The 16,536-nt window shown below is 43.4% G+C and overlaps 1 protein-coding gene across 1 annotated transcript in view; it reads left to right on the top strand.

Annotated features, from left to right (window-relative positions):
• Positions 1-16,536, top strand: part of LOXHD1 (lipoxygenase homology PLAT domains 1) — a 198,413-nt gene that overhangs the window by 148,102 nt on the left and 33,775 nt on the right. Inside the window, exons 34-36 of the mRNA XM_026713916.2 lie at positions 7,150-7,335; positions 10,101-10,228; positions 15,645-15,762. Of these exons, the coding sequence (XP_026569701.2) occupies positions 7,150-7,335; positions 10,101-10,228; positions 15,645-15,762 (432 nt within the window). The remainder of the gene's footprint in view (positions 1-7,149; positions 7,336-10,100; positions 10,229-15,644; positions 15,763-16,536) is intronic.

Here is a 16,536-nt window from a genome sequence, read left to right on the forward strand (position 1 = left end):
CTGACTCATATTTACGATGGTTGCAGGTGATCTGGGATCATGTGGTTTCCCCCTTTTGTGTCCTTCTGACCTAGGGAAGCCAGATTCGCTCAACAACCGTGTTACTAACTTAACCACGGCAGTGACAACTGTGGCAGGAGAGGTTGTAAAATGGGGCAAAATTCACTTAGCAAACATCTCGTTTAGCAACATACCTTTTGGGCTCAGTTGAGGTCATACGTTGAGGACTGCCCATGTTCCATTTCCCCACGGACTTTTCTTTCCCCTATTCTTTCATCCTTCAAATGCATTAGTTGTATGTTAGCTTTAGCTTACAGTACAAATTTTCCTGTGTTTGGTAACTCAGAATGGCAGGAAACTGTGTTGCTGTCATTTAGTGGCAGAGAGCAAGACCCAGAAGATCCAAAAAATAATAATAATGAGTTTTTAAAAACAACAACAACAATGCAGTCTGCCCACCTCTTATAAAATAGGTTAGGAAAAAAGCAAGACATTTAGAATAAGAACAGAACAGAACAGAATATAATTCTTTATTGGCCAAGTGTGATTGGACACACAAGGAATTTGTCTTGGTGCAAATGCTCTCAGTGTACATAAAAAGAAAAGATAAATTCGTCAAGAGTCAAGAATCGTCAGGTACAACACTTAATGATAATCATAGGGTACAATAAGCAATCAAATCATACTAGGAAAAAGTCAATAAAAATTGTAAGGATACAAGTGACAAAGTTACAGTCATACAGTCACAAGTGGGAGGGGATGGGTGATAAGGAGTGATGAGAAGATTAACAGTAATAGTAGTGCAGACTTTGTAAATAGTTGGGCAGGGTTGAGGGAATTATTTGTTTAGCAGAGTCATGGCCTTTGGGAAAAAAACTGATCTTGTGTCTAGTTGTTCTGGTGTGCAGTGCTCTATAGCGTCGGTTTGAGGGAAGGAGTTGAAACAGTTTATGTCCGGGATATGAGGAGTCTATAAATATTTTTACAGCCCTCTTTTTGACTCATGCAGTATACAGGTCCTCCGTGGATGGCAGGTTGGTAGTAATTGTCCTAATTACTGCAGTCCTAATTACCCTCTGAAGTCTGTGTCCGCCCTGTTGGGTTGCAGAACCAAACCAGACAGTTATAGAGGTGCAGACTCAGTAATTCCTCTGTAGAACTGGATCGGCAGCTCCTTGGGCAGTTTGAGCTTCCTGAGTTGGCGCAGAAAGAACATTCTTTGTTGTGCTTTTTTGATTACATTTTTGATATTAGGTTCCATTTTAGGTCTTGTGATATAGTAGAACCTAGAAATTTGAAGGTCTCTACTATTGATGCTGTGATTTCAAGGTAGACTCACAAAGCCCGGGCAAAGAAAAAAGGACAGGTTCCAGAGACAGAACTGTCAAAATATATAATTTGTTATTTGCTTTATTTCTGCCACAGTTCAAGAATTTGAGCATCAGCATTAAGCTAGGGTGGAGATTGGGGGGTGGAGCTCCCCTACTGTTTTCGTTTGGATAGTTGGAGCCAGACCTCACACACCCCGACACCTGCCTCGCTGGCCCATTTCTTCTGCAGCCAGCAAGGCTGGCAAGGCTTTCCTGAAGTCTTCTGTAGCTGATAACAAAATTCTGGATTGATCTGGGGCTCTGTTATCGGCTGCAGAAGCCTCCAGGAAAGCTTTGCCGGCTGCAGAAGAAGTTCCTGAAGGCCTCTGACAGCAAAAAGGAGGCTGGTGTTGACATGCACAAGTGAGGTTGGTCAGTGAACGACATCTCCCGAAAGTAAGACCTGGTGCCTTTTTTTAGTGGCTAAAAATATAAGACAGGGTCTTATTTGGGGGGGAAACGCGGTAGCTTGGGCAGTAATCTTTTCATTAGGCATGAAAAAGGCAATAGTGTTTTTGCTAATAAGGAACTTTTATTTTGAACAGATTTACAATCATTCCTTATTTACAGAAACAGTTTATTAGAACGGATCTGGGATGGTTTCCTTGAGGTGACTGGGGTAACTAATTATACCGATCAGAATATATACCAATGATTAATCTTGCAAAGCAACTTAAGGGTGATACATGCTGAATGTTGAGAGAAGAAGCTAAACGACAAGCAATTTGTCAGCTCATTTGGCTGGAGTGCTGCAGTTAGTCCTTGACTTACAACTGCAATTGAGCCCAACATTTCCGTGGTTAAGCAAAGGCCGTTGTTAAGAGGGTTTTGCCACCATTTTATGACCTTTTTTGCCACCTTTGTTAAGGGAATCACTGCCATTATTAAGTTAGTAACATGGTTGTTAAGTGAATCTGGCTTTGCTCTTGAGAAGGTCACAAAAGATGATCACACGACCCCGGGACATTGCAACCGTCATAAATATGAACCAGTTGCCAATTTGAATTTTGATCACATGATCATGAGGACAGTTGCAAAGGTGAAAAATGGCCTGAAGTCACTTTTTTCCTTGTCATTGTAACATTGAACAGTCAGTAAATTGATTATTTTAAATCAAGGACTACCTATTCTTTGAACCTTTCAGGGTTAAGATCTATTGTGCCAGTTCAAACATTAGAGGTAAACTGCAGCATCATTATTCAAAATAACCCCAGTCTTTTTTTTTTTTTTGATACCCTACAGTAGAGTATCAAATCCAAGGAATCAGGGTCAAAAATTCAGGACAGACACCCCCCCAATCTGTAGCAATCCAGGGGGATTTTCCTGGTTTTTTCATTGCAATGCAAATGGTGCAACTCTTCACATAGCTGTCCACATCTTTCTTTATGCCAGGCCACTAGAATTGCCTCCGAGCTAAGTGTAAAGTTTTTAAGAACCCGAAGTGGCCTGTCGGTTTGGCGTCGTGGCTCCTCTGAAGGACTAGAGTATGTAGGGATTCTGGGACGTAGAGTTTTGTTTCTTTCCAGGTTAGGTCATCTCTTTTCGTTAAGATGTGTTGATTGTCCCAGAACCAACGATCTGCTAGCAGTGCAGTTTTTAATTTTGTGGCTAAGTCGTCCACGGATCGGTTGCATTGGTCGCGTCATCATCGTCTGGTGGTTACTTGGGCAGCTATTTGGATAGGGGGAATGATGGCATTCATAATTTTCTCCCTTTTACATTTATACTGGGACATGTGAGAGAGGGCGTCAGCCAGAAAGTTCTCCCCTCCCCCGAGATGTGTTTTAGCACAACGTTGAATCGGTTGAAATATTGGGCCCAGCGGACTTGTTTGGGCGATAGTTTTCACAGGGTCCTAAGGCTTTCCAGATTTTTATGGTCAGTCCAAACTTTGAATGGCTTCTGGCCCCGTTCCAGCAGGTGATGCCAGATCTGCAATGCCCATCTTATTGCAAAAGCCTCTTTCTCCTATGCATCCCATCGCCTCTCTATGTTTGTGAGTTTACGGGAGGTGTAGGCACAGAGCTGTAGGTTTCCTCGGTCGTTTCTTTGGAGTAACACTGCTCCCACTGCCACGTCGCTGGCGTCTGCTTGTACGACGAGGAGTTGTTCGAAGTCAGGGTGCTTCAGCACCGGTTCTTTTACAAACAGTTCTTTCAGTGTTTCAAATGACTTTTGGCAGGTTAGGTCCCACTGTAGGGGTTGTCCCAGGTGGGGTGTCTTTTCTGTGCTCCCTGTCTTTAGAAGGTCCATCATGGGTTTGGCAATCCTCATGAAGGAGGGGATGAATTGCCGGTAGAAGTTTGCAAACCCCAGAAAGCTTTGTAGCTGTCTGTGGGTGCAAGGGGCTTGCCAACCAAGGACGGCTTGTACTTTGGCTGGGTCCATCTCTATGCCTTTATTTGAGACTCAGTATCCCAGGTAGTCCAACTGTGCGTGGTGAAATTCATATTTCGACAGCTTGATGTACAGATTTACTGCTAGAAGTTTTTCCATTAAGTATCGGCTGGCTGTGAGGGCTCCAACAAATCCACCCTCATTCAAATAAAAAATCTCTAGCTGCGTTTCAGAGAAAAATAAATTGGTTTATTAGAAGTTGCCATGTTGGCGCATGGCTGGGTGCAGCCGATACTAAATGACATCATACATTTCCCCCTTGACCCTGGTCTTCCCCCCCACCCCCTGGATGTGACTTCTCCAATGGGATACATCCGTCTCCAAGAGTCCTCCATCATGCTCTCCAATAACCTTCTTACGCTCTGACAACTTTGGGCTGCCGAGGTGATTATCTAGGCATTTCAAGAATGCCTTGTTTTCCCCCATTCCCTTTTTCTGGCAGCTAAAAAGACTAAAGGAGTATCTTTTTAGTTGACAATGTCAACTAAAATCACCTATACACAATCCAGTCAATTAATGGTCAGCACTAAATGAGCATTAGGGAAGAGAATTGGATTTAGTTTGTGGGAACATAACAGATAATCAGAGTTGGAAGGGACCTTGTAGGCCATCTAGTCCAACCCCCCCCACCCCCACCCAAGTGGGAAACCCTGCACAATTTCTGACAAATGGCAGTCCAATCTATTCTTGAAAGCCTCCAGTGATGAAGCTCCCATAACTTCTGAGGGCAAGCTGTTCCATTGATTGTTCTCACTGTCAGAAAGTTTCTCCTTATTTCCAGGTTGAATCTCTTCTTGATCAATTTCTGTTGTGGTTCGCCGGCAGCAGGTGCGGACGGCTGAGGTCTCAGACAGTGAGGGCTCAGATGAGGGGCCTGCGTGTGATGCAGGGATGGGGCCAGGACCATCAGGGAGTGGAATGCTGCCTTTGGAGATTGTGGAGGCTGGCAGCAGCGATGAAGAGGACCCTGAGGAGCCTGTGCCCAATGCACGTGCATGCAGGGCTGCTCAAAGGAAAGAGCAGCTGCTGCAGCACGTGCGACTCGGGAGTAAGGCTGGAAGATAATAACCTTTCCCTGAGAAGATAAAGTCAGCTGAGAAACTGGAGTTCTTTGCAGAAGGCAAAGAAGTTTGATACTGGTGGACGTTCGAATATCTGAGTTGGTATTTGGAGACTCTTTGATTTATTGTTTGGGAACTTTATCTGTTGTTCTTAGCAGACTTGCAAAAACTAGGCAAGGCTCTTCCTTATTGGAGCTAATTAGTTGGAAGCAGCCTTTTATCTGTGAAAAAAACAGGATTTGTAAATGAAACAGCAAAAGGTTGTGCTGGTACCTTTGTCTTGTGTTTACTCTCATGGAACCAGATTTGGGTCAGAACAGTTTCCATACATTATTCCTTGTCTGGCCTTCAGGTGCTTTAGAAAATAGCTTGACCCCTTCCTCCTCCCTGTGGCAGCCCCTCAAATATTGGAAGGCAGCTATCCTGTCTCCCCTGGTCCTTCTCTTCCCTAGACTAGCCATGCCCAGTTCCTGCAACCATTCTTCATATGTTTTAGTCTCCAGTCCCCTAATCAATCTTGGTTGTTCTTCTCTGCATGCTTTCTAGAGTCTCAACATCTCTTTTACATCATGGCGACCAAAACTGGATGCAGTATTCCAAGTGTGGCCAGTATTCCAAATGTTCTCTGCACTTTTTCTAGAGTCTCAACATCGTTTTTATAATGACTGTTTTATAATGACATAATGACTCTCAGCCAGGGGTGTCAAACTCAAGGCTGGATGCGGCCTGTGGGGTGCTTAGATCTGGCCTGTGGGGCTGCGCTAGAAGCAGCAAAGAACTGGCCCGCGGTGCCTCAGCTAGAGAAAACAGGAAGACTCCATGCAGCTGCCCCGAGCTCTGTTTTCACTGACAGAGGGCTGCAGGAGGCCATCGCAGATGAAAACGGGCCCTGTGGGGGGGTGCACATATCGCCCTCCCGAGTTCCGTTTTTGCTGGCAGAGGGCTAGCAAAACAAACTAAAAGCAAAACAATACAAAATTTCCCCTTTTGCATTTGAGCCTCCGAGAGGGACAGAAAAGGAGAAAGGGAAAGAGGAAAAGACAGAGGAAAAGAAAGGAAGAGGGGAAGGAAGAGGGAAGGAAGGAGGAAGGAAGGAAGGATGGGGGGTGTCTGAGGGAAGTCCTACCTCAGCACTTGGCCACACAGGTGACCCCCGACACGAGTGACATCGATCTGGCCATGACACCCTTAATCTAAGTGAACAGCGTCTTCCAATTTGTGCCACGTGGATTATGAGTATCGTGGTTTTAACACCAAAAGAGTTTCCACTCATGTACAGGCATTCTATACAATAAATCACAATAAATCCATTGTTTTCTCCCTCCCTTCCCATTTCCCTCACACGGGTTGTTTGGTTTTATCAGAATAACAGAGTTGGGAGGGGCCTTGGAGGTCTTCTAGTCTAACCCATGCTCAAGGAGGAGACCCTTTTGGCAGTCCTCTTGGAATTCAATTCGTGAGGTTTCTTTTTCTGCCTCTTCCTCTTTCCCTCCAAAAAATTCTGTGTAAAATGATTCAGCTTTCTCAACTGAGTCAATTCTATGTCTCTGTTCTTGCCATGTGAACATTAAACCTTCTGGAATAATGTGGCGACCAAAACCAGGTGCAATATTCCAGGTATGGCTTTACTAAGGCTTTATAAAGCGGTACTAATACATTGTGTGATCTTGATACTATCCCTCTGTTAATGCAACCTGGAACTGCATTAGCTTTTTTGGCTGCTGCCGTATACCGCTGGCTCATATTTAAGTGACTGTCCACTAGAACCAGTGGTGAAATGCTACCGGTTCGGCCCGGTTTCCCCAAACCACTAGTACAAAAAAAAAAAAAAAGCTCCGACGATCAGCTGAGAGGAGAAAGAAGAGAAAAGTGCAGGATCGGTTCTTCCTTTCACCCCTGCACTATTCTGTTCTTTATCCTCTCAGCTAATTGGGGCGGCAAAGCCTCAGGCGGAAAGCTGCGCACGCGCACATTTTAGATGCACACGCGCAAAGTGCACGATCGCTGAACCGGTAGGGAAACTGGTAGAATCCCACCACTGACTAGGACTCCAAGATCCCTCTCACAGTTACTGCTATTGACCCAGGTTTCACCTAATCTCTACCTGCACATTTGTTTTTTCTTGCTTAAGTGTAAGGCCTTACTTTTCTCTCCGTTGAATTTCATTTTGTTGGCTAGGGCCCGGTGTCCCGGTTTTCCTATAGTAGAATTCTTTGCTCTTTTTCAGTTGGACCCAGTTTTAATCCTTTCCTGTAGATCTTTAAGGAATCTCACCTGTGTTCGTTTTGACCAAGTTGGTAATCCGTTCTTGTGTCTCCTAGATCGGCCACGATGGGGCTACTCCAGAAAGCTCCTGGCTCTTGGATGAATTCAGTGTCACCGTGCCAACTAAGGGTGTGATATACGCTTTTGTTTGCAAGTGCTGGCTGGCCCAGGATAGGGGAGACGGCCTCACCTCACGTGTATTCAACATCCTGGATGCGGATTGCATCAATATTGGCCTAAAGGTTAGTCTTACTGAAAGACCTTCTGTCACTCATTTGAAGCAAATATGTTGGAGGTAGTCCTCAATTTACAACCATTTTAATGACTGTCCTGAAGGGACATAGTGACACGAACTTGCCTCCAGGTGTTGTGAATGCTCCAACATTGGAGGTTTTCAAGAAAAGACTGGACAGCCATTTGTCTGAAATGGTACGGGGTTTCCTGCCTGAGCAGAGGTTGGACTAGAAGACCTCCAGGGTTATTCTATTCTGTTCTTTTTTGTTCTGTTCCGTTCTGTTCCATATTTTCTACTCTGTTCTATTCCATTCCATATTTTCTTATTCTATTCTATTCTATTCTATTCTATTCTATTCTATTCTATTCTATTCTACTCTACACTCTACTCTACTCTACTCTACTCTACTCTACTCCATTCCATTCCATTCCATTCCATATTTTCTATTCTATTCCATTCCATTCCATATTTTTTATTCTATTCTATTCTATTCCATTCCATTCCGTATTTTCTACTCTACTCTACTCTTCTCTGCTCTTCTCTACTCTACTCTACTTTTTATGGGGACATAAAACTCGCTTTGCAGATGTAGCAAAAAATAGTTCCCCAGAAACAGGGGTGGGATTCAATTTTTTTAACAACCGGTTCTGTGGGCGTGGCTTAGTTGGTGGTCATGGCTTGGTGGTCATGTGACTGGATGGGCAGAGAGGTTCCTGAGACAGGAAGTCTAGTCCTGCCAAGAATGTAAAAAGGGTTAACAGAGAGGCAGTTTCTGTAAGCAACACCAGAATGTTTCCTTCCTTACAGGATTAGGCCAGTAATTTCTTCTAACAACCTGTTCTCTGAACTGCTTAGAATGTTCACAACCGGTTCTAGCGAATTGGTGCAAACTGGTAGAATCCCACCCCTGCTACCAGTTCTCCAGAACTGGTCAGAACCTGCTGAATACCACCTCTGGTATAGATCTATTTCAAGATATTTAGCTCTCGTCAGCTAGCCATACCCTTTCTGGGATATGTTCAACTGGCAAGTTTCCTCATTTATTTTAGAATTGTCCTCATTTTTTTTTTTTTAAAAAATGCATATTTCATTGAGTTGTCATGGTAAGACAACTTTTCGAAACCTGCCCATTGGATAATCTTGGACATGTTGATAGATGGACAATACATAAATTAATTCTGCATTGAGCCCTTGTGGTGTTACGCTTAAGACACCAGACTGAAAACCAGGTGACTGTGAATTCTAGTGCTGGCTTAGACATAAAGCCAGCTGGGTGATCTTGGGCAGGCCACACCTTCTCATTCCTAGGAAGCAAGCAGTGGCGAACAACTTTCTGAAATTTTGCCAAGAAAACTGCAGAGATTTGTCCAAGCAGTTGGCAAGAGTCAACACTGACTTGAAGTAACACATCCACCCACCAGTAAAGGAGAATATTTGCAGCTCAGGGTTGGTGCTCACTGAACTTGGTTGGGGGTTTTTTTTGCAGACATTTTATTATCCAAACTAGGTAACAACATCATTAGCCCTGCTGATGTTACCTGGTTTGGGTAAGGAAACATCTACAAGAAAACAACCAAGCAAAGAGCACAAATAACCCGTCTCTCTTTCTCTCTCTCTCTCTTTCTCTCCCTCCCTCCCACTCTCTCTCTTCCCCCCTGCTCTCACTTTGTGAGAGAAAAAGAGAGAGACAGGGAAAGAGAGAGGGAGGGAGGGAGAGAGAAAGAAAGAAAGAGAGATGGGTTATTTGTGCTCTTTGCTTGATGGTTTTCTTACACACACACAGAGAGAGAGACAGAGACAGAGAGAGACAGACAGACAGAGACAAACAGACAGATAGACAGGTGGACAGACAGACAGAGAATACGAAAGACCAGAGGAGTGGGAAAGAAGTCCATTTTTTCAGCTGATTCCAAAACATGTTTTGCAATGCAGAAATTAGTTCCATCTTCAGAGTTAATTCATTCTCCTCTACCACACCTAGACAGATACCCAGCTACAGTGTATAAATGGAAGCCAATTTTGCAATGTAAAGCCAATGACTCTGATTCCCTATCCAATCCGATATCCCTGTTTTAAAGATGGTGGCTTAGTCTTGTAGGACGTTAGCACCCACCCCCTCTCCTAGAAAAATGAAATATCCTAGGAAATATTAAAAAGGCAGAATACTTCCCCTAAAAAGAGAAGTAGAAACTCAAAAGCAGAAACTCGCCTCAGAAGCAGAAGTTCACCGCCCCACATCTTTGTTAATGGGCGGGCCATTAAGGCCTGGGCCAGAGTATTCTACATAACAAAGACCTCTACCCATCTCACCACCTGGCCTGGGAAGATTGCATCAGCCAGCACTCAGGTGTGGTCCAGACAAAGCCTACAAAGTTAGCTAAGATCCTGTCCCTGGGAGTCTGACAGCCAATGGGATACATTTTTTACACAGGAACAGGAAACACCAGGGTGGGGGTCCAACAGAGGGTATATAACTAAGGGTCTCTCAGCATCTTGCTCCTTCTTTTCCTTCACCCAACATCTTGAAGCATGTGATCGTCCTTTCACTTTGGAGCCCCAAGCCATGTGGTCCTGTCTACCATTAAACCATCTTTCCAAACAGCCTCCATGTTTCCTAGTAGTCTTTTTCCCCACTTGGTACTGAACCCAGAAGGATAATTCTTCCAACAGTCTCTTGGCATTTGTGGGTTGGTTCTATTTTAGCTTTTAAAATCTGGGTGTGTTTTTTTGTTTTTGTTTTGGTGGCTAAATGTGAACTTCTATTTTCCACAGATTCTCTATGAAGTGACCGTGGAGACTGGAGATTTGTCACAGGCTGGAACGGACACGGGCATTTTTTTCACATTCTTTGGAACCAGTGGGTGTTCGGAAGAGATCCAGCTGGAAAAAAATGGAAACAGGTAACAGGCACTTCAGCAGCAAACATCACCGTCTCGCTTTCCAGATAGGTTGGCTGTTCTGATCAAGGCTGATTGAGACAAGCCTTTCTCCCGAGTCGCCCCTTTTGTCTTAACTGCTATTGCCTTCTGGCAGCTCTGCGCAAGTGCGCACTGGGAAAAGGCTCCCCTTGTTCCTCTTCCTCGCTGCTGTCAGATTCTGGAGGCTCCGGAATCAGGATGTAACTCCCAGATGGCCCTGGCCCCATCTCTGTGTCGGACGCAGGACCCATGTCTGAGTCCTCCCCAGACTCCCAGACTGGCCCCTGTTCCTCCCCACTGTCCAACTCTGCTGCCATCTTCACAGACTGCCAGCGGACCACAACATTGAGCTCTTCCAACTGGCTCTCTTGATCCAAGGTATTTGGGGAGGAGTAGCCCATGAAAGGCGATTTTAAATTTACCTGTGTTGCACTCAAACCTGCCAGATAATTATTCAGAAGTTTCCTTTTCCCATGACTATAGTTTCCTGCCATCAAGACCAACAGCCATTAGAAGAAAATTCTCATTCCATGAGATCTATCAGGAAAAACAATGCTGAATAATTTTTCGGCCTAGTGCAGGTAGTCCTCGACCTATGACCACAATTGAGCCCAAAATTTATGTTGCTAAGCAAGATGGCTGTTAAGAGAGTTTTGCCCCATTTTACGACCTTTCATGCCACGGTTGTTAAGTCAATCCCTGCACTTGTTAAATCAGTAATACCGTTGTTAAGTGAATCTGGCTTCCCCAATGACTTTGCTTGTCAGAAAGGCGCAAAATGGGATCACATGACCCCGGGACACTGCAACCGTCATAAAGATGAGCCATTTGCCAAGCGCCTGAATTTTTTTCACATGACCAGGGAGCTATTACAATGGTCGTAAATGTGAAAAATGGTCATTAATTCCCTTTTTTTCGGTGCCCTTGTTATTTTGCACTGTCACTAAATGTTGCAAGTCAGGGACTATCTGTATCAGTGGCAGGCAGCAATAATATAGAAGCAGATAGAAGGCCACAAGGCAGCCCAGTTAGGTGGTAGCTCCAATTTTGGCTTCTCTGGAAAAAAAAAAAGCTAAGCAGGAGATAATGTGATTAATAGTTGGATGGGAAACTGTTAAGTCGGCCGATCGGTCCCCAGAAAAGACGCGAGGCAGTGACTGGTTTAAAGCTCTTTTTATTTAAGTTGGATCTGCCGCCGGCTTGGAATGCGGCGGCTTATATTGAACTGGCGCCGGGTGCCGCGGCCAATGACAGCCGTTCGAATCACCCGCGATCGGCTCGGCCAATCGCGGTTGCTTCGTAACGGCCAATCAGTGCCACGCACTCGACCAATCCCAGTGCTGTGCGTTTAGCCAATCAGAAGTGCAGGTTTACAAGAATGCAAATATATATACAGAACAGAAACCATTAAGAAAACCCAAGTCCAACGATCTTAGAGAAAGTCAATATTGGAATTAAGTCTGAGGGGAAAAAATCTTCATTGTTAAATCCTAAACCACTGAGTTTTTGAGGGTGGGGGTGGGGAGGGATGCAGGCTTGGGGAAAGTCAGGAATTCTTAAACTCTGCTTTCTCAAGGGAAAAAAAAAGAAAAAATTGTCTTTTCTATCACTTTCCCCCTCTCTGTTGTACAGTCTAATTGATTGTGAATCCCAAGTCTCTAGTTGTTGAGGTATTGGGATTTAAGAGCTGACCAGCTGTAAAGCTGATGCGATGTAAGGACAATGCCATGAAGGTGAATCAGCCATTGGTATTGCCAGTTTTAGACTAAGAAAGGGTCCACAGAAGTTTTATCACTTTAAGAGGTGTTTGTATGAGGCAGCCATTAGAGGGAGAATTCTCTCTCCTTGTGTCCTGTCTCCATTGCAGAGTTTTCTGTACAGAGTTAAGAAGATTGATTGCTTGTCAGGTGTTTGCCTACAGCGCATATTTCTGTATATGTCTGGTATATAAGCACCGTTAAATAGCCAAAGCCTCTGTGTGCTGTGTTTTGCTCCTGGGTTATCTCACAATAGTAGTGACCCTGCAAATGCTCTGACGCTAGCAAAGTGAAGGTTTTTTTCTTCCTGTGTTGGTTTGAAGGCAAAGGACTGAACCAGAAAAGTTTTCTGGAGATTAAGCTTGTGCTTTAACTACGAACAAGAGAGAGTGTTTGGTATATTGGTGAAGGCACCAAGCTAGGAACTAGGAGATCGTGAGTTCTAGTCCTGCCTTGAGCATGAAGCCAGCTGGTTGACCTTGGGCCAGCCATTTTCTCTCCACCCCTAGGAAGGAGGCAATGGCAAACCCCTTCCAACATATTACCAAGAAAACTATAGGGAGTTGTGCAGGCAGTCACCAGGAACCCATGCTGACTTAGACATCAAAGAAATACTTCCAAACTATAATTCTGTTATATGCAAACTCCTGATTACGCTGCCAGATTTTGATGGCATGATTGCTACAAATCAGCGACAGAGTTGTCGCTGTTGTGTTGAAGTGCAAAAACATGAATATTGTTGTGCAAGTCCTAAAATAAGCATTAAGCCTAATGAAAAAATACTAAGAGCTTCCCCACACCCATCAAACACCAAAGCATAACAAAAATGCGGGGGTGGATTCAAATTCATTTTTCTTAGTGGGTCGAACATGCTGCAGAAATCGCTTTATTAGAAATGAATGAAGAAATACTGGAATACAATCAGACAATGGCTAGAGGAAATTATAAATCAGAAAACTGAATTTAAGCCAGAATTTTTTTTTTATTAGGTATAATAACACAAAAATTCAGTAAAAAAAAGATAGGTACATTATATTACATATACTAAAAGCTGCAAGGATTTCGTATGCGCAACTTTGGAAGGAGAAAAGGATACCATCAGAGGGCATGGTTATATAAAGAAAATAATAGACTGTATAGAGATGGACAGGCTAACGTTGAAATTAAAAGACACAAAGAAGATTCAATATATTACAGAGCCTGGTATGCCTGGTATGAGTGGTTTAAAAATAAAAATAAAATAAAATGGCAATTAGGAAAAGAACGAGGAAGTATGTAAATATGTATAGATGTTATAGAAAAGACTGAAGTGTAAGATGAAATATATTGATTTGTAACCAGAGTAAGATAATGGAATAAGTAATGGAAGGTAATGGAATAAGTAACCATATATTGAAAAACGTAAGGAAATGTAAAAGATGTCTTGATGTTGATAACAATGCGCAGTTTTATTTTATATTTTTAAACTTTGGAAAATTAATAAAATATTTTTTAAAAAAGAAATCGCTTTGCAGAGTGATTTGGGTGGCATATCAATTAAACAAACAAACAAAATGGTTGCATGAACTGAGCACAAAGACTGATGTGTAACAAACTCCGTTTTAGATTTATTTATTCATTTATTTATTCAATTTACATGCTGCCCATTTCTGTATCAAGGACGTTGGGTGGCTTACAAAAGAATAACAGATTGGAAGGGACCTTGGAGGTCTTCTAGTCCAACCCTCTGCTCAAGCAGGAAACCCTATAACATTTCAGACAGATGGCTGTCCAGTCTCTTCTTAAACATTTCCAGTGTTGGCGCATTCACAGCTTCTGGAGGCAAGTTGTCCCACTGATTAATTGTTCTGTCAGGGAATTTCTTCTTACTCATAAAGGAGTATATTTGTAGCTCAGAGTTGACATGAGGAGTCCTTGGTGCTCTCTGAGCATTCTTGTTTTCTTGCAGACGTTTCATTACCCAAACTAAGTAACATCATCAGTGACTAGCACTGATGATGTTACCTAGTTGGGTAATGAAACGTCTGCAAGAAAAACAAGCAAGCTCAGAGATCACCAAGGACCCCTCAATTCCTCCTTAGTTCTAGGTTGCTTCTCTCTTTGTTGAATTTCCATCCATTGCTTCTTCTCCTGACTTCAAGTGCTTTGGAGAAAATATTGACTCCCTCTTCTTTGCGTCAGCCCCTCAAATATTGGAACTTTGCTATGATGTCGCTCTTAGTCTTTCTTTTCATGATGGGTGGACCAATTGCAATGCCATAAATAACTTCCTAAAACAAAATATTAAAAATGTTAAAAGCATTTAATCTTGAAATTTAAAAACATTAAAATGGACAACACATCTTCATAACTTATTTAACTTAAGTCCTATTTACATATATGCATCCTTGGTTTCCATAAACTGATTCCATCTGTGCAAGTCATTGGAAGTTCTGCCAAACCTTCCTTTGACTTCACAGATTTCCTGAGATTTTCCTTGCCGAATCTTTAGGGGAAAGAAAATTCAGTTTTTATTAAGCTGAAATTGAGTGCCCGCCAGTAAATTGTAAGGCTCTCCTATCCCAATGCCAAAAGCACAGCGGCAGAGGTGCTATTCAGCAGGTTCTGCCCAGTTCTGGAGAACCAGGAGTGGAAATTTTGAATCGTTCAGAAAACCTGCAAATGCGACTTCTGACTGGAGATTTTGCAGTATCCTTCCCCTGCCACGCCCACCAAGCCACGCCCACAGAACCGCTAGTTAAAAAAAATTGAATCCCACCACTGCACAGCGGCTCTAACCCCTAAACCCCTCTTGAGCCCTAAATATGCTTGACATTTGGGACTCGTTGCGGTAGCAAAATATGGTTTATTCACCTTCAGACTGGGAGCAAAGAGAGCGAGGAAGTAAATCTGCCCTCCCTTTAAGTGGTAGCCCGAGGTGATATAGGTATTGACCAGAACATCTTTTTAAACTGTCTCAGTTAATAAGGCAATTTAATTTAAATCAGCATTAGCTGTGAAATAGCTCCAGCAACACAAATATTGATAAGTGGACACAATGGGGAAAAATAAGCAAACACCCAGGGGAACTAATTGTCTGGAGGAATGAGCTTGGCTTCTTAAGTAAGCACCTGATCAAGCCATTAATTGATTTTTTCTCTCTCTCTCTTTCTCCCTTTTTGTTTATTAGACTTTTCTTCAGATTTATGCTCTGGTGTGCATTAAACGTAACCCCTCTCGCTATCCCATTCATGACTTGTGGACAACAGCCTCTGTTTAATACCCTCATAGCGTAAGAACCCAGGAGCAGAGACGAATAATTCTACCAACAAAACTCACCTAGATTTGCCTGCTTCTGGCAATGCCCACTCTGGCCCTTGCTCTCTATTGTTGGGATCAGCAACATTTTTAGCCAATGGGGATCTAGTGGTTAAGGTACCAGTCTAGAAACCAGGAGACTGGGAATTCTAGTCCCACTTTAGCCGTAAAAGCAAGCTGAGGATTTATCTATTGATTCAATTTCTACAGCCACCCAACACAACCCAAGTGGCGGTTTACAATTCTAAAATCATAAAACAATGAAACCCCATGTGCTTAAAAGCCTCTGGTTGATGTCCTATTAGAAGACCATGAGTTCTGAGCAAAGATCTCTTCTCTTCCAGATTTGAAATTGGCCAAAAGGATACTTTTATCATGGAAATTCCGGATATTGCACCGCTCAAGAAAATGCGAATAAGGACAGATGGGACAGGATGCCGCCCGGATTGGTTTCTGGAACAGGTAGCATACCCATTCGTTAATCCTTCTAGCACTGATGATGTTACCTATTGGGTAATAAAACACCTGGAAAAAACCCCATCCATCTCAGAGAGTACCCAAGAACTCCCCAGTCCCTCCTCCTTTCACTCCACAAACCCTACTCCCTTCCAGCACTGATGGTGTTACTTAGTTTGGTAATGAAACGTCTGCAAGAAAACCACCAACCTCAGAGAGCATCAAGGACCCCACAGTCCTCCTCCTCCTCCCCTCCCTCCCTTCCTTCCTCCCTCTCTACAATCCCACTCCCTTCCAGCACTGATGAAGTTACCTAGTTGGGTAATGAGATGTCTGCAAGAAAACCACCAACCTCAGAGAGCACCAAAGACCCCACAGTCCTCCTCCTCCTCCACTTAGCAAACCCTACTCCCTTCTAGCACTCATGATGTTGTTTAGTTGGGTAATGAAATGTCTACAAGAAAACAACCAACTTCTGACCAATCAACCTCACAGTCCTTCTCCCTCCACTTCCTTCCTTCCTTCCTCCCTCCCTTCCTTTCTTCCTTCCTTCCTTCCTTCCTTCCTTCCTTCCTTCCTTCCTTCCTTCCTTCCTTCCCTTCCTTTCTTCCTTCCTTCCTTCCTTCCTTCCTTCCTTCTTCCCTCTCTCCCTCCCTCTCTACAAACCATACTCCCTTCTAGCATGGAAGATGTTACCTAGTTGGGTAATGAAACATCTGCAAGAGAATCATCAAGCTCAGAGAGCACCTCATTATTTTTTAATGCCTCCATTATTTATAG

Source organism: Pseudonaja textilis, chromosome 2 (genome assembly GCF_049901715.1).
Source record: "Pseudonaja textilis isolate UNSWEBS1 chromosome 2, rPseTex1.2, whole genome shotgun sequence".
Taxonomy (NCBI): Eukaryota; Metazoa; Chordata; class Lepidosauria; order Squamata; family Elapidae; genus Pseudonaja; species Pseudonaja textilis.